The sequence below is a fragment of the Hyperolius riggenbachi genome, chromosome 1 (genome assembly GCF_040937935.1).
Source record: "Hyperolius riggenbachi isolate aHypRig1 chromosome 1, aHypRig1.pri, whole genome shotgun sequence".
In the NCBI taxonomy this organism is placed as follows: domain Eukaryota; kingdom Metazoa; phylum Chordata; class Amphibia; order Anura; family Hyperoliidae; genus Hyperolius; species Hyperolius riggenbachi.
In genome coordinates this window covers 82,975,600-83,002,453 of record NC_090646.1, presented here as the reverse complement: position 1 = coordinate 83,002,453, position 26,854 = coordinate 82,975,600, and the positions used below count along the sequence as shown (strand labels likewise).

Here is a 26,854-nt window from a genome sequence, read left to right as displayed (position 1 = left end):
TGTCCACCACCACCAGGGCAATAGTAAGAGCAGATATAATTCATTTCATACTTACGTCATTCAAGAATCAAAATTAATCAATGAGAACTTATGTACAGAAATGCCAAACTCAAAGTCCCTTGCTAATGTTTGGGGACTGTCAGAGATATGCCAATCATTCAGCGTTAATGGAAACGTAATCTGCATAAAATCTCTATCAATTTGGATTTATTAGCACCCCACTGAGCATCCCTATTAAAGATGCTTCTGGAAGTGAACCAAAGCACTTTGGTAGGTGATCGCTCACTGATGTGGTACAGCTTACCCCGTCTACTATGGTCCTTTATACTCAAAACTTTACTAAAAAAAAAAAAAAAAAAAAAAAAAAAAAAAAAAAATCAGAACCAGGGATGGTAATAATTTAGAAGTGAATGCAAAATCGGTGTTGTGGGTAGCCTGAAACTAGGCCAATGTTGGTCATGAATTTTGGTCGAGCCATTTATGTTGCACTATTGAAAATTGGTAGTCTACTTTTCTATACACTTAGCTGACACTTGTCCAACTTATCCATCCAATTCTACCAGTATTGCAGGAAAAATTGAAGGGGAAGATAACCCACCATTGTGTACTCTCAGTGGACAATCTATTGACTAAATAGTGGCTAAACAAATCGGTTACATAACGAGAGCAGACAAGGTGTACCCGGCACAAAACTCCCAAGGATCTAGGAGCGTCAGTGAACCACAATGTAACCAGCACACCTGGAAACTGTCGAATGAAGAAAAGTTGACCTATACTCAATTAACTTTTTCTCCTGAGTTTTCTCCTAGATGATATTTAAAAAAAAACAAAGCTTTACTACAAATGGGCCCATATCAGTTTCCAAGTGAATTAAGGCTAGAGATATCCTAATTTGTTTGGTAAGAATATTAAGTGTCCCTGTTCCTTGCTGGACAAGACATATAACGGTTATATTGTTCTTTTCTCCTGGCGGACTCAAAGCGCTGCAGAGTTGCAGCCACTTAGGGCGCTCTCCATAGGTGAACAGGATCATTAGGGAGCCTTGTCCAAAACTCCTTGCTGTTTTACGTACTGGCTTGAGCCTGGATTTGAAACCTGGTCAAAAGCTTGTAATTTACATCAAAACTAGTACACTACCTAGCTACTTCGAGAGAGAGCAGTCCATTAAGCCTACACATCTGATCACTATTGTATGTCCGTAACTAGCTTTACCCAACAGATTATGTTCAGAAGGCAAGTTACAACTCACAGAAAGGTAGCTATTCTTTTCACTGAGCCAAGTTGCCCAGCATATCAGTGCAAGTCACAAGGACTGCAGGTTCTTTGCAGCTTATTGAGGTAGGGAGTAATCAGCGATATCACATTAACCACTGACGAAACTCAAGCTGAGGACACTAAACCAGCCATGTTGAATTTCCTACGTAAACAGGCTGAAGGCAGCTTTCTAGACGACTGTAGACTCTTGTTTGGCATTTCTTAGGTACATGGAAAGCATCACCGAAAAGAAGCAGGAAGGAATACCTGGTAGAACGGTCAGCCAAGCAGTATGATGTGAATAGCCAATAGAATTCCCAGCCAGACAGGTATACTCCCCAGCGTCCTCAAAAGACACATTGCGCAACACCAGAACCTCTAAATCCTTATCCGAGGAGTAAGTGCCCGTAGGCTAAAAAAAGAATGGAAGAAATGACAGTAAAAAATGAAGCCCAGGAAACAAGGCACACAGGAGGAGATGGAGAAAAAGAATAACAAATACAATTTAATGAGAAGAAACCACAATCCTGTAACGGGACACATGGACACAAAGCAGATAAAGTTCTTCACCTGTAAGAGGAAACAAAGATGCCAGAAACCTTCACCAAGCTATCTAAGCTGTTTTTCACCTCATGTGGCATGCAAGCGCAACCAATATGAAAAACTGACCCACAACACAGCATACTTCATTATTATGGGAGGAGCCTGAGATAATCTGAAATTAGATCACAATTTAAGCTCCCTCATGGTGTCTCAGGTGTGAGTGAGGAGATCAGAGATAACTGCTCATCAATTAATGAAGTCTGAAGATTTGTTACAACAATCTCCTGTGGACAGAGCTGTTTGTATCAGCTTCCTGTCAACAACAAGGCAGCCATTTTGAAAACAGCATCCCGGAGTGATGTCACAGGATATTACTGGAGGCTGCATTTAAAGCAGAGATTGGCGGCCGGAAGGTTGTTCAAAGCAACCAAACTCAGGTTTAATTTTTACGTATGTAACCGAAAGGTTACTGCCCACATCATTACATGGGATTTCCTTCACTTTTTACTTACTAAGCTCTGTCAGAGAGGAAGTGGCCATGTACATTTCATGGGTCTCACATAAATATGTAGAACTGAGAGGTGGCAACCAAAATCAGAGCTTTGGAAGGAAGACGTGACTGGTTGCTATGGGCCGCCACACCTTTGCTTGCAGACAGCATACAAGGATCTATGAGATCCTAATAACAGACTCCATGTGAAATTACGATATATTTGTTAAACCTAGAGTGTGCTGGTTGTAGATATTTTTTTCATGGCAGCCTCTTCAAAAGCCCTTGGACCTTGAAGAGCCAGAGACACCAAATGGCAGCAGAGATGTCAAGTTATCCAGCAACAGATACCAAAGACCCCCAAGAGTTTGTAGGACATCAGCGTTCCGGAGGCGGGCTTCGTTCAGAGTCTATGGTTTACCTGCTGTTGTATCCTGAATGTTGAGCCAAAATGATACTTCCGCTGTGCCTATGAAATTGTTGGCTCTACAAATATACTCCCCTTCATTGCTGGCTGTCACATTGTGCAGATATAGGCTAACATCAGCTTCTGTCTTATTGATTATCCATGTCTGCAGGATCAGACAAAACACTCAGATTTCGGGATTTCACTGTATTACCACTTTTCTTATCATTGGCTAAGAGAGAAATGCAATACTTAAAGCAGACCTGAACTTAGAACTTCCTTCTCTGCTCTAAAATATAAGCAACGGCATAATAACCTTAAAAGCAAAACATTTCTTTGTTACGGCAATAGATCTGCAGTGTGTCTACTTTCTGCTTTAAGTGAAACATACAAAGTGTTAACATCCTGTGTTTACATATTAGCTGTGTCTGCTGAGGACTGACGAATTTCTGTGCTGACACAGCTGAGAGATCAAATTACACTTGTGATTACTTGAAGATGAGGGAGGATTAGACAGGCTCTTCTCTCTAAAAAACACAGAAGGTGCATTTCTCTCTGTTTGCCTTGTGTTCTGGGCAAGAGTTCAGGTCCACTCTAAGTCGTCCTTGTTCCAAGAGAGCCCACCAAGGGCACAGTTCATCTCTAGAGTGGATTCAGCTGGCAGTACTATTAACGGTTAGAACTCTTATTGCAATGAAAAGGACAACCAGGATCCTATTAAATGGTTTTCCAGGTGGTTAAAGGACCACTATCAGGAAAAATAGTAAAACTTAGTATACATGTGAACATACAAATGAGATTTCACCCAGAGTAGAATGCACTATTTACTTTTCTCCTATGTTCCTGTCATTTATAGTAGGTAGTAACAATTTGACAGGGTTTTGGACTAGCCCATCTCCTCATGTGGGATTCTCAGTTTTTTCTATATTTTCCAAAGCAATTACTGAACAGCAGTTTATCCAACTGTCAAAATAGTTTGCAAAAGAGTAGAGCGGCTGGCTGGCATCTTTATACAGATCCTTTTCAGGGAGTGCTCTTGTATAGAATAAAGGAGATATTGAGAATCCCCCATGAGGAGTTGGACAAGTTCAAAACATGTTGGATTATTACAACTGAGTGTATGAGACAGCGACATAGGAAAAAGTCATTTGCAGTGCATCCTAATCTGGGTGAACTCTACGTATTAGAAATATTTATACACGTGTGCAGAACAAGCTTATAATAGGCTCTGTAAAACTCATAACATAATATAGAGTCATGACAGGAGCAGAACAGGCAGCAATCTTTCGCAGTCTCTTAAGGGGCCCATACACCTAACGATTTTCCCGCCGATATAGAGCCGATCCGATCACAGTGATCAAATCGGCTGTGAAATCGCCGCGCACACCGCTGACAGAACGATTAATTTCCGTCCGAAATCGATCGTTCCCATTGATTCCAGTCGATCCGTCCGTGCAGAAGATGTTTCTCGAACGCCGGCGGGTCGGGAGTGCGTCGATAGCGGCGTTCAAATGCCCGACGACCGTCGCAATACAGCGGGTATACATTACCTGCTCCGGCCGGCGCGAGTCCCCTGATCTCTGCTGTCTTCTTCTCCACTCCGGACCGTTCCTGCAGCTACACAGAACTTCCTGTCCCAGCAGGAAGTTTAAACAGTAGAGCGCCCTCTACTGCTTAAACTTCCCCTGGACAGGAAGTTCAGTAGCTGCAGGAATGGTCTGGAGCCCGGAGCGGAGAAGAAGACAGCAGAGATCAGGGGACTCGCGCTGGCCGGAGCAGGTAATGTATGCAGGGGGGGCGGCAGCAACGGCAGCTCCACAGATTGTGATCGGTTTCAGGCTGAAATCGATTCACAATCTGTTTGCAGTAAAGGTGACCATACGATCCCTCTCTGATCAGATTCGATCAGAGAGGGATGTACCTGTTGGTAAAATCTGATGGCAGATCGACCAGTGTATGACCACCTTTACTAGAGGTAATCAATGAGATGCCAATAATTTCAACTTCCAAGCAAATGTTATTTTCAGATTCGATGCAGCTTGAAATTAGGCCAATCCAAAAAGAACAGAAAGTGCATTTGATTGGCTCAATCCTAATCTTCATAGAATTTGCAGGCAAGCCATACATTTTAGATACTTGCTGACCATCTTCACACATGACAAGCAAGGGGTGATTACAGAATCAGAACTGTAATCATCATCTCATCCAACTTGGAGATGATTGTATTTACTACACAATGGGGGTAGTAATAGATCTGAACTTAAACTGGACCGAACTCATAAATTCCTCTCTGCTCTAAACGATAAGCAACAGCATAATAACCTTTAAAGGAAAACAGTTCTTTGTTACAGATGATACAAATCCTGTAATACATCTGCAGTGTGTCCACTTCCTGCTTTCATGGAAGCAAACATAGGGTTAATATCGTGTTTACAAATTAGCTGCCCTGCCCTAGTAGGTGAGTTTCCTGAGCTTATATAGCTTCGAGATCAAATTACAGTGGTGATTAGTCACAGGTGAGGGGGAATTGGACAGGCTAAGCTCTCTAAATACATACAGGGTACATTTCTCTGTGTTTTCCTTCTGTCCTGTGCAAGAGTTCAGGTCCACTTTAATAGGAATGTATTACAAACAAGGACAGGCCCCCAACTCAATAACTTAAAGGGAACCCAAGATAAGAGTGATATGGAGGCTTCCATATTTATTTCCTTGTAAACTATGCCAGTTGCCTGGCAGCCCTGTTGATCTTCTGGCATAAGTAGCGCCTGGGTGGTCAAAAGCATATGGCTAATCCATTAAAACCTGAGTCAGCTGAGTCAGAGTACCTGATCTGCTGCATGCTTGTTCAGGGTCCATGGCTAAAACATATAGAGTCAAAGGATCAGGGCTGCCAGGCAACTGGTACGGTTTAAAAATAAATAAATATGGCAGCCTCCATATCCATCTCACCTCGAGTTCCCTTTAATATGAAAGCACATTTCTTTTTGGGGCAACCTAGGGAAATGTCAACTATTCTTAGTCCAATCAGTGTGTGAGCTCCCTTGAGAGACAGTTAGTGACATGACTATGTACTCTGTAAAGTGCTGTAGAAGATGTCGGCGCTATATAAAATACTTAAAAAAAAATTAAGTATTTTTAAATGTGGTTGACTCTGCTTTAGCTCTCAGCTTTTGGCTTCTCCGGTCCCCTCTAGTCAGGATCCAAGGACAAAACACTCCGATTTTGTCTCACACGCTCTGCAGACAGTTCATCAGGAAAAAGGTTTAGCGAGAGAATGCGGTTTCAATTATCACGATTTACAAACAGCATTCAGAAAGAAAATATCAGCGGCCTGTCTGAGCTCACGGCTGACTTGGCCCGCATAAATTTCAGGGTAAGATTTTCCAGCACAAAAGTCATTTTATCATTCATGATAGTTTTATGCTCTGAAGAAACCTCAGACTGCATCTCTCGCCTTACGTAACAAAATGTAACGGCCCTCTCCACAACAGAGGAGGCGTCGTCCTGAGCAGCCGCTAAATCAGAGCGCGGCCAAATGGGTGCACACTGACCAGATTCTGTGCATGACACCGCTATGGTAACGTAAACCTGTCATGAGAGGAACAGCTAAACTATATTGATGACTGGAAAAAAAAAAAAGTTTTCTGCTATAAAGCTGCTCCTTTGGCTGGAAAACTAAAAGCAAACGTAGTAAAAAAAAAAAAAAAAAAACCCAAAAAAACAAAAACAACCCAGCTGTGAATGAGCGGACTCTGACTAGGCAGGCATCATGAGTCATATAGGTATAGAGGGACCCTACACTAGAACAGTGCATTGTAGGAAGATCCTGGAAGACTCTGGACCATCCAGGTGCAGCCCACTACTAAGTTAAAGGATACCTTAGGCGTCCTTTTTAAATTTAAATTAGCGCCAATGTGTGTATGGGGAGCTGGGCGGATCCTCACTGCATCTCCTGTGCCCTGGCGTCTCCCTCCGTTCTCTGGTAATCAAATTCCTCCTCTTCCTGGTAGGGACGGTCGGTGACCTCCATGGACATTCTGCGCATGACCATGTAAACACGCTTATGTCATATGGCATCACCAGGAAGCGTAGTTATAAGGTGCCCTAACAGACATCCTGCAAATACGCAGTGCAGTATGTCCGGGTCGAAGGTCACCGACCAGGAAGAGGAATTGGATTACTAACGTAGAACAGATGGAGACGCCAGGGCATGGGAGGTGCTTTAAGGATCAGCACAGCTCCCCATACACACATTAGGCATCCTTTTTGAATGTAAGATAGCGCTAAGGTATTCTTTATGTATATACATTTTTTTAACCTCACTTCAGGTCCTGTTTAAAGTAAATGAACACCTCTAGCAGAGAGAGCACCATTAAAGTGATCCTGCAGCAGATGCAATGTCTATGGAGACTTACACACTAATGCAGGCATGGGCAAACTTGGCCCTCCAGCTGTTACGGAACTACAAGTCCCACAATGCATTTGCCTTTATGAGTCATGACTGTGGCTGTCAGACTCCTGCAATGCATTGTGGGACTTGTAGTTCCTTAACAGCTGGAGGGCCAAGTTTGCCCATACCTGCACTAATGCAACGTGGTTTGACAGAAGTAGCGAAATCTTTGCAAGCCTGCCGCAAACTGCAGTGCGTTGCAGCATGATCTGTGCCTTTTGCATGGATTATGCAGCAATGAAAGTCTATGGCGACGTGGTAAGTGTGCACGAGCGATCGGAGTAGCGGCATGCGTATCGGTGGTAACCGAGTGACGTACTTCCTGCTCACACCCCGTACGTCACTGAACTTTGTATCACAAATTAGACTGTGGTACAATAAATAGAGCAATACAGTAAAGAATCATTCTTTTTGTATGACTCAGCACAGTAAACAGTCCAGTAAGACCCGCCTAGGCACGAAGCACCTTACCTTCAAGATGGAGACGTAAGGATCCCCGGCTTGGCCATACTTGCTGCCATTAATCTCCACGTGCTTCAACCACTGAATGTGAGGCTGAGCATCACTATAAACCTTACAGTGGAACTCCACGTCGCTGCCCACGATGACGGTCTTATTGGCGGGCAGCCCTGCCTGAAGGATGGGCCGATGGGAAGATCTCTCTGGAATAAAGAAAAGTGGAGTGATGTTAAAGCAGGATTGTCAGCCCTAAAATCAAATTCTATTTACCCATTGCTCTGTGCTTATTATGCAGTCTACAACCTGACCCTGCAATTGCAAGCATTACAATAATCATAAATGTTTCTGCTTTAATAAATCGTATCTCATTCAGCTTGGTTGTTTTGTACATTGCAGAAGAGAGGGAAGCTTGTTCTCTCCCCTACCACAATCGTGGCACCACTGACTGGCTGAGGACAGTTCAGTGTGAAGCTGCTGAAATACGATTTATGCTGTGCTCATATGTGTTTACAAAGCAAGCTAGATATGACAGTGCATTTTCTAAGGGGGAAGAAAAAAAAAAAGAGTAAGGGAGAAAGTGACATCAGGATTGGCTTCAGTCAGAGGCAGTAAAGATGGAAAATGCCTGTTTCCTCTATATTTACTATATAAAATTCACTATATTTATATACCAGTATATATATTTTTTCCTGGGATAGTATGGCTGTCCCTGCTGCTTTAAAGGACAACTGTAGTGAGAGGTTTAATGGAGGCTGCCATATTTATTTCCTTTTAAGCAATACCAGTTGCCTGGCTATCCTTATGATCCTCTGCCTCTAATACATTTAGCCATACACCCTGAACAATCATGCAGCAGATCAGGCATTTCTGACATTATTGTCAGATCTGACAAGATTAGCTGCATGGTTGTTTCTGATATTATTCAAACACTACTGCAGCCAAATAGATCAGCGGGGCTGCCAGGCAACTGGTATTGTTTAATAGCCTCCACATATCTCTCACTACAGTTGTCCTTAAAGGGGAACTTCAGCCTAAACAAACATACTCTCATTAAGTTACATTAGTTATGTTAAGTAGAATAGATAGGGAATATAATCTCTTACCCACCCTGTTTTAAAAGAACAGGCAAATGTTTGTGATTCATGGGGGCTGTCATCTTTGTCATGGGGGCAGCCATCTTTTTGGTTGAAAGGAGGTGACAAGGAGCAGGAGACACAGTTCCAACTGTCCTGTGTCCTGATCACCCCTCCCAGCTGCACACGCTAGGCTTCAAATGTCAAATTCAAAATGTAGAAAAAAAAATTTTGCACCAAAACAGCAGAACGAGAACAACATCATCAGAAATCCCATCATGCTTTGCACAGCATCAGGGGAAAAAAGCCCGGGCAGTTTTCTTCTGTGCAGCCAAAAATGAGGCTTGGATAATAGAAAAAAAAGTTTTGATGCTGTGAAACTGTTAAAGAAACACAAAGCCTTTTCAGTGCTGCAGAGTCGATTTTTAGTCCGGAGGTTCACTTTAAGAGGAAGTGTAGTGAAAAATAAATAATGAATGAAATGCTTTTTTACAATGTTCATACCCCCATTTTTAAATAAGGCCCTTAGTATCACTATCAATAAGCACAATATAGTGCTCAGACAGGTATGCAGTTTTCCTGAAAGCCAGTTTTTTAAATTCTACCTTTGCATACATCAAACTGTCTCCGTACCCCGCTTTAAAAATAAGCTATTTGTGAGGCAGATTTTTTGCCAAGTCATTTGGCAGCACCGCTTACTGGAGCCACATGAAAGCTTCTTGTCAGTGTTGTTCTACGTGAGATCTGCAGGCCTCTGAAACCAGCTCTTCACAGGAGACTTTGTGGCCTTTGAAACTCGTGCGCAAACATCTCCTCTAAACAGCTTCTACTCCGCTCCAAGCGAAGGCCCGGAAACTTTGCCAATAGGTTCGCTGTCAGCTAGGCTTGGGTCGATTTTTGGATATCTATTATACCTGTGCCAGCACGGCAATTTCCGCACCCTACCTTTCACAGAAAGGCCATAAACAGCACAACAAACCAACCAGGTATTGTATGGCCATACCACGTCAATGGGACTACTTCAAGGGCCACAAACAAGGCTGGCTTTCACAAAGGCCCATGAAAATTTATGAGCGTCCAAGAGAAATAAGGCTCATTACCAAGTAACAGTTAAGGATGGATGTATTAGAACCACAGTTTATGCAAACCAGACTGAGAAATAACGGATGCTGTGCAGCAATCTAACAGTGCTTGGCATTTTTAACAGATTCAATGCAAAGATCTAACAAAAACCTATGAAAATTTTGAAGAGTAACTGTAACCCAGGATTTAACTTTATTTCAATCAGTAGCTGATACTCCCTTTCCAACAAGAAACCGTTATCTTTTCTCAAATAGATCATCAGGGGGTCTGTATAGCCAATATTGTGGTGAAACCCCTCCCACAGTGTGATGTCAGGACCTAGGTCCTGACATGACATCACACTGTGGGAGCCTTGTTGCACTGTGGGAAATAATAGCCATTCCAACTGCCAAGCAACCAAAATCTCCCTTTGTACATATGTATACCTATAAAAAAAACACTTTTTAGCCTATTGCCTTGTTAGGGGGTGTGGTTACAGATAATTGCAGTTGGTGCTTGTTTTCTTTCCCATGTCTGCCAGTAGTAAAGATGATGATGTGCAAGGCTTATTGTGGATCAAACAATATGAACAAATTGCATGGTGAATATCAATCATTTCTTGATTGCTCCTCTATTTTTTTAACTTCTCACTTTGCAACGTATTGATTTCTTTTTTTCCCCTTTTCGCTTAAAGAGACACTGAAGTCTCTTAAAAATCATTTTATCCCAAAATATTGTATAACATATTAGCCCTAACTAAACCGCCGCATCCCCGCCGCTGCTGTACACTATCTAAATCCCCCCAAACTTACCCTCCCTCTCCCCTGCAAAATCCACAACTTTCTTGGCCGTGGATTTTGCTTCCCTGTGCACTTCTGTGTGAGGCAGAGCTATGGGCTGCAGCTCTGCCTCTACACGCGTCTGTCAGCGCGCATCTCCGCCTCTCCCCCGCCCCTCTCAGTGAAGGAAGACTGAGAGGGGAGGGGAAGAAGCGGCGATCCGGGCTGACAGACGCGCTGAGAGGCAGAGCTGCGGCTCATAACTCTGCCTCTCACGGAAGCGCTGCCCAGACCCCCCCCCCCCCCCCCCCGGCGAGTTAGGGGGGATTTAGATGTGTACAGCAGCGGGGATGCAGCGGTTTAGAAACAATATTTTGGGATTAAAAAAAAGGATTTTTAAGAGACTTCAGAGTCTCTTTAAGTTCCCCTTAACTAGTAATGTGCGATTATTTTATTGATGGAATATTGAACAGGTAGTTGCACAAAAATGCTAGGGAAGCGTTACAGAATCTAGTGGTGGCACTGGTGTGATCGATATTGGATCAGATTGTTGCGGAAATCGCACTCATTATAGATCCGTTTTATTTGACATCAGTAAAACAAAATGTTAATACACAGATAACGCAAACTCTGCTGCTGACTGCAGACACAGCTCTGGGAGACCACTAGATTTTGTGATTTACATCTTGAAGGGAACTTGAAGGGAGAGGGATAAGGAGACTGCCATATTTAATTTTAAACAATACTAGTTGCCTATCGGATCTTCTGCTTCTAATACTTTTAGTCATAGACCTTGAAAAAGCATGCAGATCAGGTGCTCTGACTGAAGTCTGACTGGATTAGCGGCATGCTTGTTTCAGGTGTGCCTTTCAGTCCCTACTGATGTCAGAATGAGCAGCAGGGCTGCCAGGCAACCGGTATGGTTTAAAAGGAAATAAATATGGCAGCCTCCGCATACCGCTGGCTTTAGTTTCCCTTTAAGGGTTCTTGTGAGGATAAGTGACTGGCTAGGGTTAGTTGTGAGGTAAGGGCAGGTGCTTAGAAAGATGGCATCTTAGGTCCCTGGACACACCAGGCCTTAGGCACCAGCCTTGAATGCTTTGTTGGCAATTTGGGAACAGCTCTTCAACTTTGGTACAGTCTGGCAGCCAGAAGATGGCCACACTCACCCAAGACATCCAGCTGAAAAGTCTGGCGAATGGTCCCATACTTGTTCTCCACCACACAGGTATAGTTGCCTTTATCGGATGGCACCACGGTCTCCATCACCAGGCTCCACTGCAGATGGCGGAGCTGTGGAAACACATACAACAAAATCACATAGATGCCACAATAGATAAGTACTTTACCTACTCCTACCGAATGAGGGTGATCAGTGAAATGCATTTTTTTCCCCAAGCTAATGTACCATAAGTTTTTCTGCAGTTTCTATACCCATCAAACCTGGACCAATCCAATGCAGATGCAGATCATTTCTATTAGTCCAATTTCAATCTATTTACAAACTGCAGCCAAACTTGCAATAAGCTGTAAATTGCGCAGAAAAAGTGGGATCAGCGCATCACCAGGCCGCCCCTGAATGGCCTCAGCTCAGAGATGCGCTGAGCCCCCCCAGGAACTACGAACGCACCTTGAACCAAACAGAGGCTCTGCATATACACCAAAGAAACACTAACAAGTGGGAGCAGCTGACCAGAATTAAATCAAACACAGCAAAGAAATGAACAGCGCTACTTAAAAACAGATGAGTGCTTACCTGCAAAAAAGTGCACACCCCACTCATGGGATTCAAATACACAATGAGCACACACATGACCTGTCTACCACTTGGAGGATGTTAGTTTCACTAACAATTTGCAATTGTTAGGTACTTGTCCCTCCCACTGTCGTAGAAGTCTTTCCTCCAGGGGCGGCCTGGTGATGCGCTGATCCCACTTTTTCTGCGCAATTCTTAATTTTACTGGTAGCGCGCCCAGGCTATGCATATGCACAGGTAGGTTTTAGTTAGTGTTAGGTCCCCTCCCATGGAGGAAAGACTTCTACGACAGTGGGAGGGACAAGTACCTAACAATTGCAAATTGTTAGTGAAACTAACATCCTCCAAGTGGTAGACAGGTCATGTGTGTGCTCATTGTGTATTTGAATCCCATGAGTGGGGTGTGCACTTTTTTGCAGGTAAGCACTCATCTGTTTTTAAGTAGCGCTGTTCATTTCTTTGCTGTGTTTGATTTAATTCTGGTCAGCTGCTCCCACTTGTTAGTGTTTCTTTGGTGTATATGCAGAGCCTCTGTTTGGTTCAAGGTGCGTTCGTAGTTCCTGGGGGGGCTCAGCGCATCTCTGAGCTGAGGCCATTCAGGGGCGGCCTGGTGATGCGCTGATCCCACTTTTTCTGCGCAATTCTTAATTTTACTGGTAGCGCGCCCAGGCTATGCATATGCACAGGTAGGTTTTAGTTAGTGTTAGGTCCCCTCCCATGGAGGAAAGACTTCTACGACAGTGGGAGGGACAAGTACCTAACAATTGCAAATTGTTAGTGAAACTAACATCCTTCAAGTGGTAGACAGGTCATGTGTGTGCTCATTGTGTATTTGAATCCCATGAGTGGGGTGTGCACTTTTTTGCAGGTAAGCACTCATCTGTTTTTAAGTAGCGCTGTTCATTTCTTTGCTGTGTTTGATTTAATTCTGGTCAGCTGCTCCCACTTGTTAGTGTTTCTTTGGTGTATATGCAGAGCCTCTGTTTGGTTCAAGGTGCGTTCGTAGTTCCTGGGGGGGCTCAGCGCATCTCTGAGCTGAGGCCATTCAGGGGCGGCCTGGTGATGCGCTGATCCCACTTTTTCTGCGCAATTCTTAATTTTACTGGTAGCGCGCCCAGGCTATGCATATGCACAGGTAGGTTTTAGTTAGTGTTAGGTCCCCTCCCATGGAGGAAAGACTTCTACGACAGTGGGAGGGACAAGTACCTAACAATTGCAAATTGTTAGTGAAACTAACATCCTCCAAGTGGTAGACAGGTCATGTGTGTGCTCATTGTGTATTTGAATCCCATGAGTGGGGTGTGCACTTTTTTGCAGGTAAGCACTCATCTGTTTTTAAGTAGCGCTGTTCATTTCTTTGCTGAATAAGCTGTAAATAAATTGCATCTCACCAATCACGATTTCAACTATGGAACTGAAATCTCACTTTATGACTGCTGTACAACAGTAAGGTAATTATCATTCACTCCTTTCTTGTGGTTTACAGCTTTAAAAGTATCGGTACAAAATGAACGCCCAGATATTACATATATTATCAACCTATACATATTAAATATATCTGCTATTGAATAAACATACAAATTAAAAAAACAAAGAAAGTAAGTTTTTGTAAAGCAAAAAAAAAAAAAAAAAAATTAATATTAATCTGAATATACTGATCTTATTTTAAAATGTGTTTATTTTATTGCTTAGCAGGAAAGAAGATGAAGAGCGTTATTAGAATCTGGATTAATAACAAATACATTATGATACAATATGCATAACAATGATAACCATGTTAAATACTTATATCAAAACTTTGCCATGTGGCCCCATGGTTGCTAGCTATGCCCTTGCATGCAGCTAATATTGTCAGAAACATCTGATCAGCTGCATGCTTGTTCAGGGTCTATGGCTAAAAGTATTAGAGGCAGAGGATCAGTAAGAAGATAGTCAGACAATGTGCATTCTTTAAAATTAAATATGTCAGCTTCCAGATCACTCATCCTTCAAGTGCTCTTTAAAGTGTAACTGTTGGGCATAAAATCAAACATCAATTCTTTAATTTTATCTGGTAAAGAAGTAATAAGGATGCTAACCAGGCAATCCAAAAGTTAAAATCACTATTACTTTTCTTGATATATGATCATTCCCCAGTTTACCTGACTCTTATTTGGTACATTGCCGCATAAAGGAAGTTGCAGGGCATGCTGGGTTGTCTTTTTTTGCTTCTTTACTTAACTCTCAGACTTAACTAATACAGTCTGATTGGCTGAAGCCTCTTTCCCTCCTGTTTTCCCCTCCCACATCTCTATTCCTCTCTGATTGGCCAATATTTCTAATGCTGAGACAATGCACTTTCTATTGCAAAGCTGGGTGGGAGTGCCTGAAGACTGGGAGGAGGGTGGGCAATGCATAAACAATCAGGCATAGGAGTGTAAGGGAGGAAATTACATCAGGATTGGCTTCAAGTTAGACACAGTTAAAATGTAGAATCCTAAGAAGGATTTTTTTTTTACTATAGAGAAATCACTAAAATCAAAATGTGGACAGTGCAATACATATGTTACGCAAGTAGAGCAAGTATTTATCTACTTACATATATATGTGTGTTTTTTTCTGAGATAGTATGGCTGACAGCTCCTCTTTAGGCTGGTTTCACAGTGGGACGTTACAGGCGCACGTTACAGCAGCCTGTAACGCAGCCCACTGCACAGTAATGAAAAATCAATGGGGCTGTTCACAGTGCGGACGTTGCGTTACATTGTAACGCTGCGTCACAAGGCAACGTACTGCATGCAGTACTTTGGACGCGGCTGAGCCGCGTTAGACTGCTTGCACATGCTCAGTAATGTTGGGGAGGAGCGGAGAGCGGCCAGGCACATGGCTAATTATATGCACTGCATGTTATGACGTGCAGTGTTTACTTCCTGGAGCAGCCGCTCTGTGCGGCGATTGGCCGGCGGGACCACGTGATGCCGCATGCGCACAAGAGTGCGCATCACGGCATCACTGACGCCAGAGTGAGCTGCACAACGCGGCTCACTCTGACGTCCAGATCCAGCACCACCAGGCGTTGAGTTAGGGGGACGTTATGCGACCTTAACGCCCCCTCTAACGCAACGTCCTGGTGTGAAATTAGCCTTAAACAACAGACTAGTACTCTTTGCCATTGATGCTGCAGCTGTATACCTTTACCGATTTATTAGGAGGTTTATATAGCATATGAGGGAATTCAGAATGGAGGAGGATCTTTGCCCTGAGCAGAGCAACTCTCTCACAAGGGAGGAAAGAGAGTAAAGGAGGGATGATTTGTCTTGGGAGGTTCTGCTTCATATCTTTATAAACACACAAGTATGATTACAGCGATTACAGTCATGTTATCTCATCGTCTTCTGATCCCTTGCTCTAAAGGGTTGTGTTTATTGGTCTCTCTCATCTGAAGCATCCCATAATCTCTGCACATGCCTCTGACCTCAGGCATGCAAGGCATTCTTACACATTCCCTCCATGAGATCATTTCAGAGCAACGGGAATGATCCTACTGTGAAGACAATAAATATTCCCAGGATACCTTCAGTGAAGTATGTGAAGCCAAATAGGCAACTTTTACGAGAAGTCTACAGGTGCATGATAATGTAACCGATAAGCAGTGGCTGCCCTGTGCTCGATATTACTGGTGTCGTGTTTCCCCTAAAATAAGACAGTGGCCTCAATTCACTAAGCTGATCTCCTGTCTTTAATAACATTTCTAGAGTTATCACCATGGTGATGAGGCATGTAGTATTCAGGAAACATTTTACCTCAGGCAAACCTAAAGTTACCTCTTCTGTCTTTAAGTTAAGGTGAGATCTCTAAAATTAACATTTCAATCCATAAGCCCAGTCTACACCATACGATTCTTTGTGCGATTCGATTACGATTATATTTACAATCTGATTAAATCTGACATGTCCGATCGGGATTCAATTCAATTCGATTTGCCATTGATTTACAAAGGCAAATTGAATCGAATCCCGATCGGACATGTCTGATTTAATCGGATCGTAAATAGAATCGTACAAAGAATCGTATCGTGTAGATTGGGCTTACAAAATAACTACAGAATTCTAAAGTTAAAGACAGCCTGTGAATTAACTGCATGTAAAAATAACTACAGAGGAGGTAACTTAAGGACTGAAGTGATAAGATAACTCTCTCACTGTGAAAATGTATCTCCACACCTGAATAATGCAAGATCGATGCCTGGTGGTAAGTTTTCTCTTGCCTTATTTCCAGCATGATCTTAGTGAATTGAGGCCAGTGTCTATTAATTTTTACTCCAAAATATGCGCTAAGGTTCTTATTTTCAGAGGATGTCTTATATTTCTATGAACACACAAGTTCCTGTGCTGTGTGTCCTCCTGCCCTTCCCAGTGTGCCGCCTGTCCCTCTGCTGGATCCACCTTGTGTGCCCGTGCCCCCCTTGTACCGTTAGTGTCCTCCTGATGTCCCCTCTATGTCCTCGGTGTCCTCCACTCTCCCCCTGCATCCTCCTCTTACCCCCAGCTCCATGTTGCGCTGTCCTCCGATCATGTCCTCCTGCATCTTCTTCTTTCCCCCAGCTCCATGCTTCTGTGTGCCCCAGCTTCAGCCTATGGGGAAGAAGTGCAGCAACTAGTGTTTCTACTGGAGCCGATGATCTCGCAGGCGGGACCATAGTTCTGTTATTGGGCCAATAATTGCACTTGCTGAGACCATCCGCTCCAGTAATAACACAAGTTGCCATACTTTTTCCCCTTACTGCCGCTAGGGCATACTTTCGGGGGAGGTTTTAACTTTGGGGAAACGGTACGAGATGCACAGTTTCGTTACTGCACTATCCATAGGCACCTGTCTCGGGAATTGATGCAGAAGTGAGCAATGGAACAGAAGTTATCAGAGCCTACATATTGAATATCGGATAAATGCAAAAGGACTGGGAACAGATGCACATATAAAAACGGACATGGAAAAAGGCTAACAATAAGGTGAAGGGTTAGAGTTAGGTGGAAGGAGGGTGTTAACTGTACAATTACGTTTAGGCATCGGGAAGGTTTAACATTAATGGAAGACTTTAGGGTTAATCCCCAGGAAGGGTTTAAAGTTAAGGGGAATTCACATGGGTGACTCATTTTGTCAATGTCAAATACTTTCCCGCTAACCAGCACAAAAGCAGTTGCCATCAACAGCAGAACAGAGCTTTGGGGGCTCCCGTAAAAGGCTCAGCAGGCAACGTTTGGCCCCCAGGGCCAGACTTTGGACATGCCTGCTCTAGAGAATACGGAACCACAAATGATCCGTTGCTTGAAGCTACAAGCAGAACCCCAAAAAATTCAACCATCCATGGCACTTGCACAAAGGATGGTTTACATATTGAAATGAATGCTGCCAGTCATCTAAATGCGGGAGGTGGTGGATTCTAGCGGTAAACAATGTGCAGGGGAGCCAGCAGCTGTCTGTCTGAAATGGCCCTAAGGGAGGACATCATGGACAGGCACCAGGAAGGGATAAACATTAAAAAAAGAGGACATCAGGAAGGGCATAGAGTAAAGAGGAAAGTTAGGGTTAGGCACTGGAAAGGAATTCGACCATAAATGGGGCTAGTTAACCTCCTGGGCGATAATCCCGAGCTTTTTTGTTGCACGCAGCTAGCACTTTGCTAGCTGCGTGTAACTTCCGATTGCCGCCGATCCGCCGCTCGCCGCCGTGCCGCGCAGCCGACCCCTTGCGCAGCCTGGCCAGAGGCTGAGGGGTGGATCGGGACTCCCTCTGACGTCACGACGTCTACGACGTCATCCCGCCCGGTCGCCATGGCGACCGGGGAAGCCCAGCAGGAAATCCCGTTCTGAACGGGATTTCCTGCTTACTCGGATAGGGGGATGCTGCTGTGCAGCGGCTATCATGTAGCGAGCCCAGGGCTCGCTACATGATTTAAAAAATTAAAAAAAAAGTGCTGCGCCCCCTCCTGGGCGATCTAATTGTATCGCCCAGAGGGTTAAGGTGGCCACACAGCATACCACACACCTATGTTCAATTTTTCCCCAATCATAAATAAAAGAATTGAAAGCTCAGAAAAAAAATTGATTGGAACGGTACATTAAAGGGGCACTATGGCGAGAAATTGTAAAATATGAGCAAACATAAATTACATTTTTTCCAGAGTAAAATAAGCCATAAATTACTTTTCTACTATGTTGCTGTCACTTATAGTGGGCAGTAGAAATCTGACAGAAGCGACAGGTTTTGATCTAGTCCATCTCTTCATGGGGGGATTCTCAGGGATTTATTTATTTCCAAATGCACTTAGTGAAAGGCAGTTGCTCTGTCCAACTGCCAAAAAACTGTGTAGCGAGCAGGGAAGCTGACCAGCATCATTGCTTAAATCCTTTTTAGGGAATATCTTTATAAAGAATAAAAGCCTTGCTGAGAATCCCCTATGAAGAGATGGACTAGTCCAAAACCTGTCACTTCTGTCAGATTTCTACTACCTACTTTAAGTGACAGCAACATAGGAGAAAAGTAATGTATGGCTCATTTTACTCTGGAAAAAACGTACTTCTTATTAGTCTGTTTGCAAATATTTTAATTTTTCCCGCCATAGTGCCCCTTTAAGTAACTGACAATCCATCACACACCATACAATTCTTGATAAAGTTAGTCTGAAATTTCCAACATGTCCAATCTCCAAAAATAGAAAAAAAAAATGGGAAATTCGATCGGATGTATCGATTGAAAACCAAGAAAAGTGCTTGATTTTTCGGGACAACCGATTGAAATTATCGAATTGGTGAAAAATTGGATCTTTTAATTGTATGGTGTGTGGCCACCTTTAGGGTTAGGTGATGACTGAATGTAGATGCACCAAGGAAATGGTTGACAACAGCTCACAAATCCTAAATACAGCATCAGCAGCCACATAACTGATATCCTGATTATTGTGCTGCAACCACCGTGCAAGATTAATAAGTACTATTATAACTACCAAGTGTATATTAGAGGTGGGTGGCCAATGCAACTCATGCCTCATTACACCTTCCTGCGTACAACATTGTTGCGATGTTTGTGAGTCATTCCCCTATCCGTAAGCTTCTACGAACACAGAGGCGGGCAGTGTGGTTCCATAATAGTGGCATTTGGGAATCGGTCCCATGCCTCCCTCCTTGGAGACTGGCTCCGGCTGGCACTCTGCAGTTCCCGGACACGGAGTCTGGGACAGGATAATCCGCCACTCTTTCTGGGTCATTTAATGTACACCGACTTACCATAACAGAGATTCCTGGGGGGATTTAAATATTAAATCTCTGTAAAATCTCAGAAGGGGGGGGGGGGGGGCTAGGGGGAGGGAGAGGCTGGAAGTCATATGAAATTCTTAATGGAAGAAAAGGTGACTCAGATTGGGCTGATTATATATGTAGATCTGTCTGCCTCACTTAACATACCAGGAACGCCGGGGAAGAAAGGAAAAATGCATTTGACGTTTCACAGGCAGTTGCCATGGTAACGCCATATTGGCAATTTCATATTATCTAGTTACAGATTACTGTAATCGTTCGTCTAGTGCAGATCTCACCCCTGATCACCGTCTCAGCGGCGCAGGTGACCCCCCTGGTCACTGAAAACGCAATTACAAGCATTATTGCAAAAGGTTTATTGTTGCGCTCTAACAGAACTGGGTAAAAGTCTTTGGAATGTGGCGGGTCTGAGAAATATAATCCATACCGCAAAGCTACTGGAAATAAAACTTGCACTGATAAGTTTCCGTCCCCATGGTACATAATCTGCTCAAAATGTAACACAAAATAATACTACAATAGACTAACGTTTAGAGATGTGGCTAAGACACGGGCGCTGTCCTGCACGTTTGGCAGTGTGGAATGCCCGGTACACACCATTCAATTTTCTGTGAGGTTTCGGGTCGAATAGTATAGAATACTGTATATTCCTGCGTATAAGACTACTTTTTAACCCTTGAAAATCTTCTGAAAAGTCAGGGTTCGTCTTATACGCTGGGTGTCATTGATGTCGGGTGATACACCCTATCCTGTTACCGCCTCTCAGATCTGAGGACTGTATGTGAAGCGTCGCAGGCACACGTGTGAGATCTGAGAGTCAGAGAAAGAGGTAAATAGGATACAAGGGCGGGGCCTGAAGGGTGAAAGAGGCGTGTTTTATGGGCACAGCGCAATCTATTCTTCCATACCACTCTGATAAACAAGTAGACAAGGAGAGCTGACCAATCCACTTAGGGAGAGTTGACCAATCCAACCAGTCAATCTCCTATATACTGTTCTATACTGGGTACCACATACAATACAGCACCAGTATCTGTTCATACATAGCACCAGTATATGATGTTTTTTAAATTATTATTTGGTGTACATTGGAAGAGGGGTAGTCGTATAAGGCAAGTATATCCCAAACTCTGGAAAAGTTGGAGGGAGTAGTCTTATACACCCAGTCTTATACACGCAGGAATATACGGTGTTTTCCGATAGATCCGATCTGATTTCCAATCATTTTTTTCTGATTGATTTTGTATAGGAGTGATCGGAAAAACAATTGGAAATCAGATCGGACCTGTGGGAAATTATCTACTTGGCCCATCTATCTGACGGGAAATTGCATGGTGTGTACCAGACATTAAACCCTTTGGCGATAGCTAGAATCACTACTAGTTTTATTCGCTGAGTACAATGGTTGTCATACTTGGCAATGTTTTGCTGTACACATGACATTGGCACAGAACAAACACACTGGCAAACAAAAACAGAACAAAAGGCAATAGTGCATACAATCATTTGCAACATGAGAGGAATACAACTGAGCAGGCAATATTGCACTTCAGAATTGTTAAAGAGACACTGAAGCGAAAATGTTTTTATGATAGAATGAATTAGTTGTGTAGTATGGATAATTACTAGAACATCAGTAGCAAAGAAAATAGTCTCATTTTTATAACATTGCATCATTGTCTAATATTTGCAGTTTACACACTACTCAGCATTCTAAATGACTTTACAGAGCGGGCTAGTGAACTTTTGACCTGTCCTCTGCAGAGAGAAAGAAAATACAATGACTGACAGATGAGATAAGATCCAGAAGACAGAGCTCTCTGTGACTTTGAAAGTCATGGAGCTCAGTGGCTCTTTTGCATAGATAACAACTGGAGTTTCTTAACTCTTCCCTACTGGAAACAATATTAGACTTGTGTCTCTGCTCCTAATGTTTTATTTCTTAACTGTACTACACATACAAATCATCATTTTTTTTGCTTCAGTTTCTCTTTAAGGGTGAGCTAAAAGAGTGCTGCGCCCGTGCGGTGCTTGGAGGACCAGAGCGGGCACAGGGGAGTTTTTGGTGTCCAAGTGATAGGATTGCTGGAGGGGGACGGGCCAGGTGGGGGAGGGCTGGAGTTCAGCAGGAGAACAGCCAGGGGGAAGACAGTTCTCCTGCGCCTGTTGGTTCTAGCGGGGATAATTTTATAAAGGCCACACGATGGGAGGAGCTTAAATAAGCGGTTGCCCAGGCAGGAGGGTAGTTTAGCTGAGTTTTCTAACAAGGCATGACCAGACGATACTGCTCCAATGGCACTATTTGGCAAAGTGGTAGACAATTTCTCAGCAGTCATAAATACGGATTAGAAGTTTAATGTTGGGAACAGGAGAGTGCATTCCAAAACTTATGGAAAATTTAAAGCTGACTAAAGAAAAACAGAGATTGTTGCTGAATAATATATTTAAAACTGAAAATATAGCAACTCCGAAAAGAGAAAGGGTATTAAAAAAAGTTTGGAAAAAGTATGTAAAGTAGTAAATGATGAAAGCTTAAAGTACAGCTGAACTAAGAGGGATATGGAGGCTGCCATATTTATTTCCTTTTAAACAATACCAGTTGCCCGGTAGCCCTGCTGATCTCTTTGGCTGAAGCAGCGTCTGAATCATACACTTGAAACAAGCATGCGGCTATTCTAGTCAGATTTCAGTCAGAAACAACTGATCGCCATGCTGTAGCTAAAAGTATTGAAGACAGAGGCTTAGCAGGGCAGCCAGGCAATCTGCATTGCTTGATGCCCCTTTTACACTTGCAGGTTAAACCTGCATTGCACTACTCTATTTTACTGCAAGGGGCCACAAAAGCAATGCGGTCTGTTGTGGTGCGCTGGAAGTATCCGATCTGACACAAGGGCTGCAGTGCGTTACCGCAAGCATAGCACTTAACGTACGGTGTTTGGGGTAATGGAAGTCTATAGGAGACGCAGTAGTGTAGATGCTGGAGCGCGGGGAATCCCAGTGATGTACTTCCTGCCCAACAGGAAGTACGTCACTGAATAGGGGCTGAGCTATGCATATGACCCTGTCGGCACACTCTGCCACTGAGTCAAGGAGCATTGCATCGCACTGCAAGAATAAGTGCAAAGCCAGCCTAAATGAAAATAAATATGTCAGCTTCCATATCCCTCCCAGTTTAGGTATAATTTAGGCTGTGCTGTAAAAAAGTCAGACTGTGGGGGCTTAAATAAACTATTGTACCCCTATCCCACCCTTTCCATGCGCCCCACCTTTTCCCCTTGCTTTAGCATTGCCTCTATGAATCTCGATCATGCCAATAAAGCCATTCTTGATTTGATCAGTGGGCGCAAGTAGCCCAGTTCTGCAGTCTGTGCAGTCCACGAGGCTTCTGTGTATGACGGATACAGAGGGTTAATTTTACACTACTGTATATCCAGTGTATACATAACCAGGCAAAGCTTTTGAGCTCAGAGCACCTTTTGCAAGCGATGTGTATATATACAGTCTGTAGTAGATCAGCTCAGTTGTTGGAGACAAAGTGTGTTTATGTGTAGAAGGCTGGGCTCCAGCACTCAGATTTCACACATTTTCCCCCCCAAATGAGATTTTATCAGACAGAATGCTAGCGTCTGGAGCCTGTCACCGCTGCGCTACCCGGCAGCTTGACTGGCGGCCCAGATACCCTGACAGGAGGTCACAGGAACCGCTGCAGCCACTGCAGTTCCCAATCTGGAAGGAAAAGCTTGTTTAAAATCTCTGACAAGTCATCCATTGCTGCACTTATGTGTGAGAGACACTGCAGGAGAGTTCTAATGGACATGCAGAAGGTGCTGGGAACAAAGCAAACTATGTATTAAAGAGGAAACTAAACTCCTTCATAGAGAACTAAACAGCATCTTGCATTTCATTTGATTAGTTTAAGAGGAAAAAAAAAAAAAAGGTTTTCCAGTAAATGTTATACAAATTAAAAGTAGCAGAGACTTTTTCTTATTACTGTAGCAAAGATATCCGATCCAACTGATAGTACCATTTACCACTTCACCACTGAGGTTGTTTTAACAGTTCAGCGTAGCTCTGATTACTATGGCAATAACTTTATCACTATTTATCACACCTAAATGATCTCTATATTATTTTTTTCAGACAAATTAGAATTTTTGTGAGTGAAATTTTTTTTTTTTGGGGGGGGGGGGGGTTTGATTACCTAATTTTCTATGCATATTAAAGGGGACATAAGGAAAAAACTGAAAAATACACTATTTATCCATTTTCATCCATTTACAGCTTTTTCCACGGGAGCCCAAATGGGAAGGAGATTTTTGTTTCTTACAGGTACACTTTAGGGAGCATGGTACGTACCAGCACAGCCATAATCTTTGGGTGCAGGCACACGTTTCCTCGTCAGTCATTCTCAAGCAGATATCTGCTTGTCTATGGGCAGCCTGTCATGCCTCTCCTCCAAGCTGTGAGACGTTTCATTTCATAGTGGAAATCAATTAGCCGGTGTTAATGTGTGGCGTGATGAACAGACAACAGGACCAGTAGATTAAAGGATAGACAGGACTAAACTGTTTATCCTTTGCTGCCCTCACTTTCCCTGGCTGATAGGCTTTGTCAGAGGGGCCTTTGTTTAGACATTCCTCAGGCTTAGAGCTTTCAGGCCTCAAGTGAGAAAGATAGAAAATATTTCTAGCAGGGCTGTCAGTCAATCCCTCGGTCAGGCCGCAGGTCACATGCTGGAGGTCAGAGCCTTGGTGGCCACATTCACAGCCCAACAGGGCTCAGGCAAGACACCACTCTGTGATGAACAAACAAGACCAGGGCCAGTTCTAGACTTTTTGCTGCCTGAGGCAAACTTGTGATGATGTGGATTGGAATGATCGCACAGCACCTGACAGTTGCACCACACGTGCGGCCCCCCAAAAAACACCCTCACTATAGGTAGATAGCCGGTTATAGGTGCCCCTAGTGTTGGTAGCTAGGTGCAGTTACCCAGTATAGGTTAGCCAGGTACAGTTGCCCCCAGTATAGGTTGGCACGGCACTCTTTACTTCCTGTTTCTGCCTGGTGCTGCCCCCTAGACTTCTGCCGCCTGAGAAAGTCACATAACCTGGCATCATGGGCGGACCGGGCCTGAACAAGACCCAGCACATGGCTCCCGCCTTAACACACCACACAGACAAGTCCTAAGGCAATTTCAGCACGCCCCACACGAGAAACCAGACATAATTTGTTTAATACCCAATTATAAAACTAGATTCCTATTGATCTGCGTAGAATGGCAAACAAATCCTGCATTGCAGAAATCTGGACAGAACCCCACCCCCTCCCCGTTGGCATTATGCAGGGGGCAATCCTGTGGAGAGGATCAGCAGGATAGTCAGGCAACTGGTATTGCTTAAAAGGAAATATAGCAGCTTCCATATCACTCTCACTTCAGTTGTCCTTTAAGTGTGCAGGTTAAGCAGTGTTTGAGGAGGGATAGATGTGGTGGCTGGATAGTGTAATGGTTAAGGGCTCTGCCTCTGACACAGGAGACCAGGGTTCGAATCTCGGCTCTGCCTGTTCAGTAAGCCAGCACTCATTCAGTAGGAGACCTTGGGCAAGTCTCCCTAACACTGCTACTGCCTATAGAGCGCACCCTAGTGGCTGCAGCTCTGGTGCTTTGAGTCCGCCAGGAGAAAAGCGCAATATAAATGTTCTGTGTTTGTTTGTTTGATGGATGTAAGGCATATTCTTGCACTCAGCAGTACAACATTATTAATTCTCATTTAGATTTGTGCTAAAATGTAGTTAAAGGACACCTGATGTGAGAGGGATATGGAGGCTGGCGTATTGATTTTAAACAATACCAGTTGCCTGGCTGTCCAACTAATCTCTTTGGCTGCTGGAGTGTCTGAATCAAGCATGTAGCTAGTCTTGTCAGACATCAATCATAAACCTCTCATCAACATGCTTGTTTAGGGTCTATGGCTAAACGTATTAAAAGCAGATGATCAGCTGGAATGCAAGGCAATGTGCACACTGTTTAAAAGGAAATAAACAGGTCAGCCTCCATATCCCCCTCAGTTCCAGTGTCCTTAAAGAGGAACTCAGCCTAAACAAACATACTGTCATTAAGTTACATTAGTTACGTTAAATAAAATAGATAGGTAATATAATCTCTTAACCACCCTGTTTTAAAAGAACAGGCAAATGTTTGATTTCTTGAGGGCAGCCATCTTTTTGGTTGAAAGGAGGTGACAGGGAGCATGAGACACAGTTCCAACTGTCCTGTGTCCTGAGCACCTCTCCCAGTTGCTAGGCAACATGAACAACAATATAGGAAATCCCATCATGCTCTGCACAGCATCAGGGGAAAAAAGCCTGGGCTTTTTTCTTTGATGGGTGGAGCTTAGCTAAAAATGCAGCTTTGGTAAGAAAAACAAAGTTCTGATGCTGTGAAACTGTTAAAGAAACACCAAGCCTTTTCAGTTCTGCTGAGTAGATTTTTAGCCCGGAGGTTCACTTTAAAGATTAACTAGACTAGATGGCAGAATCAAACTCTACTACTTGACTGGTTTTGAATTGGGGCATGAGGAACTGATTTGGTGGACCAGTCGAGTTAATACATTATCTAAACATGCATGCTTGGCTAGTGGGTGTGTTTATGCCACTATGGTTTCATTGGACAGATGGCTACCTCATGTCAGAAGAAGATTTTGTCACCTCACTGGTAATTTGGACTCATCCTCTGCATGACCAAAGTATTCAAATACCTTCTGAAACCCTGTCCTCCTCACTATTGCAAAATCAGTCTTATTTATACAGCTCCTTCCTCCGCCTGTCACAATGTAACTGTGAGCTGACAAGTGTGTACATGAGGGATTACGCTGAGGCCGCTGGCACCAGAAACAATGGAACTTCTTTCGCTATCACGTGTGTCATGTGACCAGACTCTGACCTGAACATTCCAAAGTTGTCGACTTTCCCATCCACTCTCCACAATGCAGAGAAGGGTTTGAGGAATAGGCTACGGATTTATGGCAGTAGACTGGAACGAGGGGAATAAAGTCCACCCATATAGGAGAATATACAGATGACTCTCCTGTCAGGGAATCCGATTTAGGTCTGAGGAGAGTCACAGGACCAGCTAATCAAACAATGAGAAGGGGGAACAGTTAAAGAGGAACTGTAATCAAGGATTGAACTCCATCCCAATCAGTAGCCGGTACATCATTAGGGGGGGGTGGGGGGTCTGTGTGGCTAATATTGTGGTGAAACCCCTCCCACAAGTGTGATGTCAGGACCTAG

General features: G+C 43.6%; 1 protein-coding gene across 6 annotated transcripts in view; it reads right to left on the bottom strand.

Annotated features, from left to right (window-relative positions):
- FGFR3 (fibroblast growth factor receptor 3) overlaps positions 1–26,854 on the bottom strand; it is a 173,072-nt gene that overhangs the window by 39,838 nt on the left and 106,380 nt on the right. For 4 of the 6 annotated variants that reach the window (XM_068275813.1, XM_068275830.1, XM_068275822.1 and 1 more), the window contains 3 exons: positions 11,686–11,809; positions 7,615–7,805; positions 2,709–2,859 (listed from right to left, as the gene is read on the bottom strand). In XM_068275813.1, coding sequence (XP_068131914.1) covers positions 2,709–2,859; positions 7,615–7,805; positions 11,686–11,809 — 466 coding nt within the window. Of the gene's footprint in view, positions 1–1,521; positions 1,667–2,708; positions 2,860–7,614; positions 7,806–11,685; positions 11,810–26,854 lie in introns of all 6 variants that reach the window. The other 2 variants (XM_068275839.1, XM_068275848.1) reach the window with 1 other exon arrangement.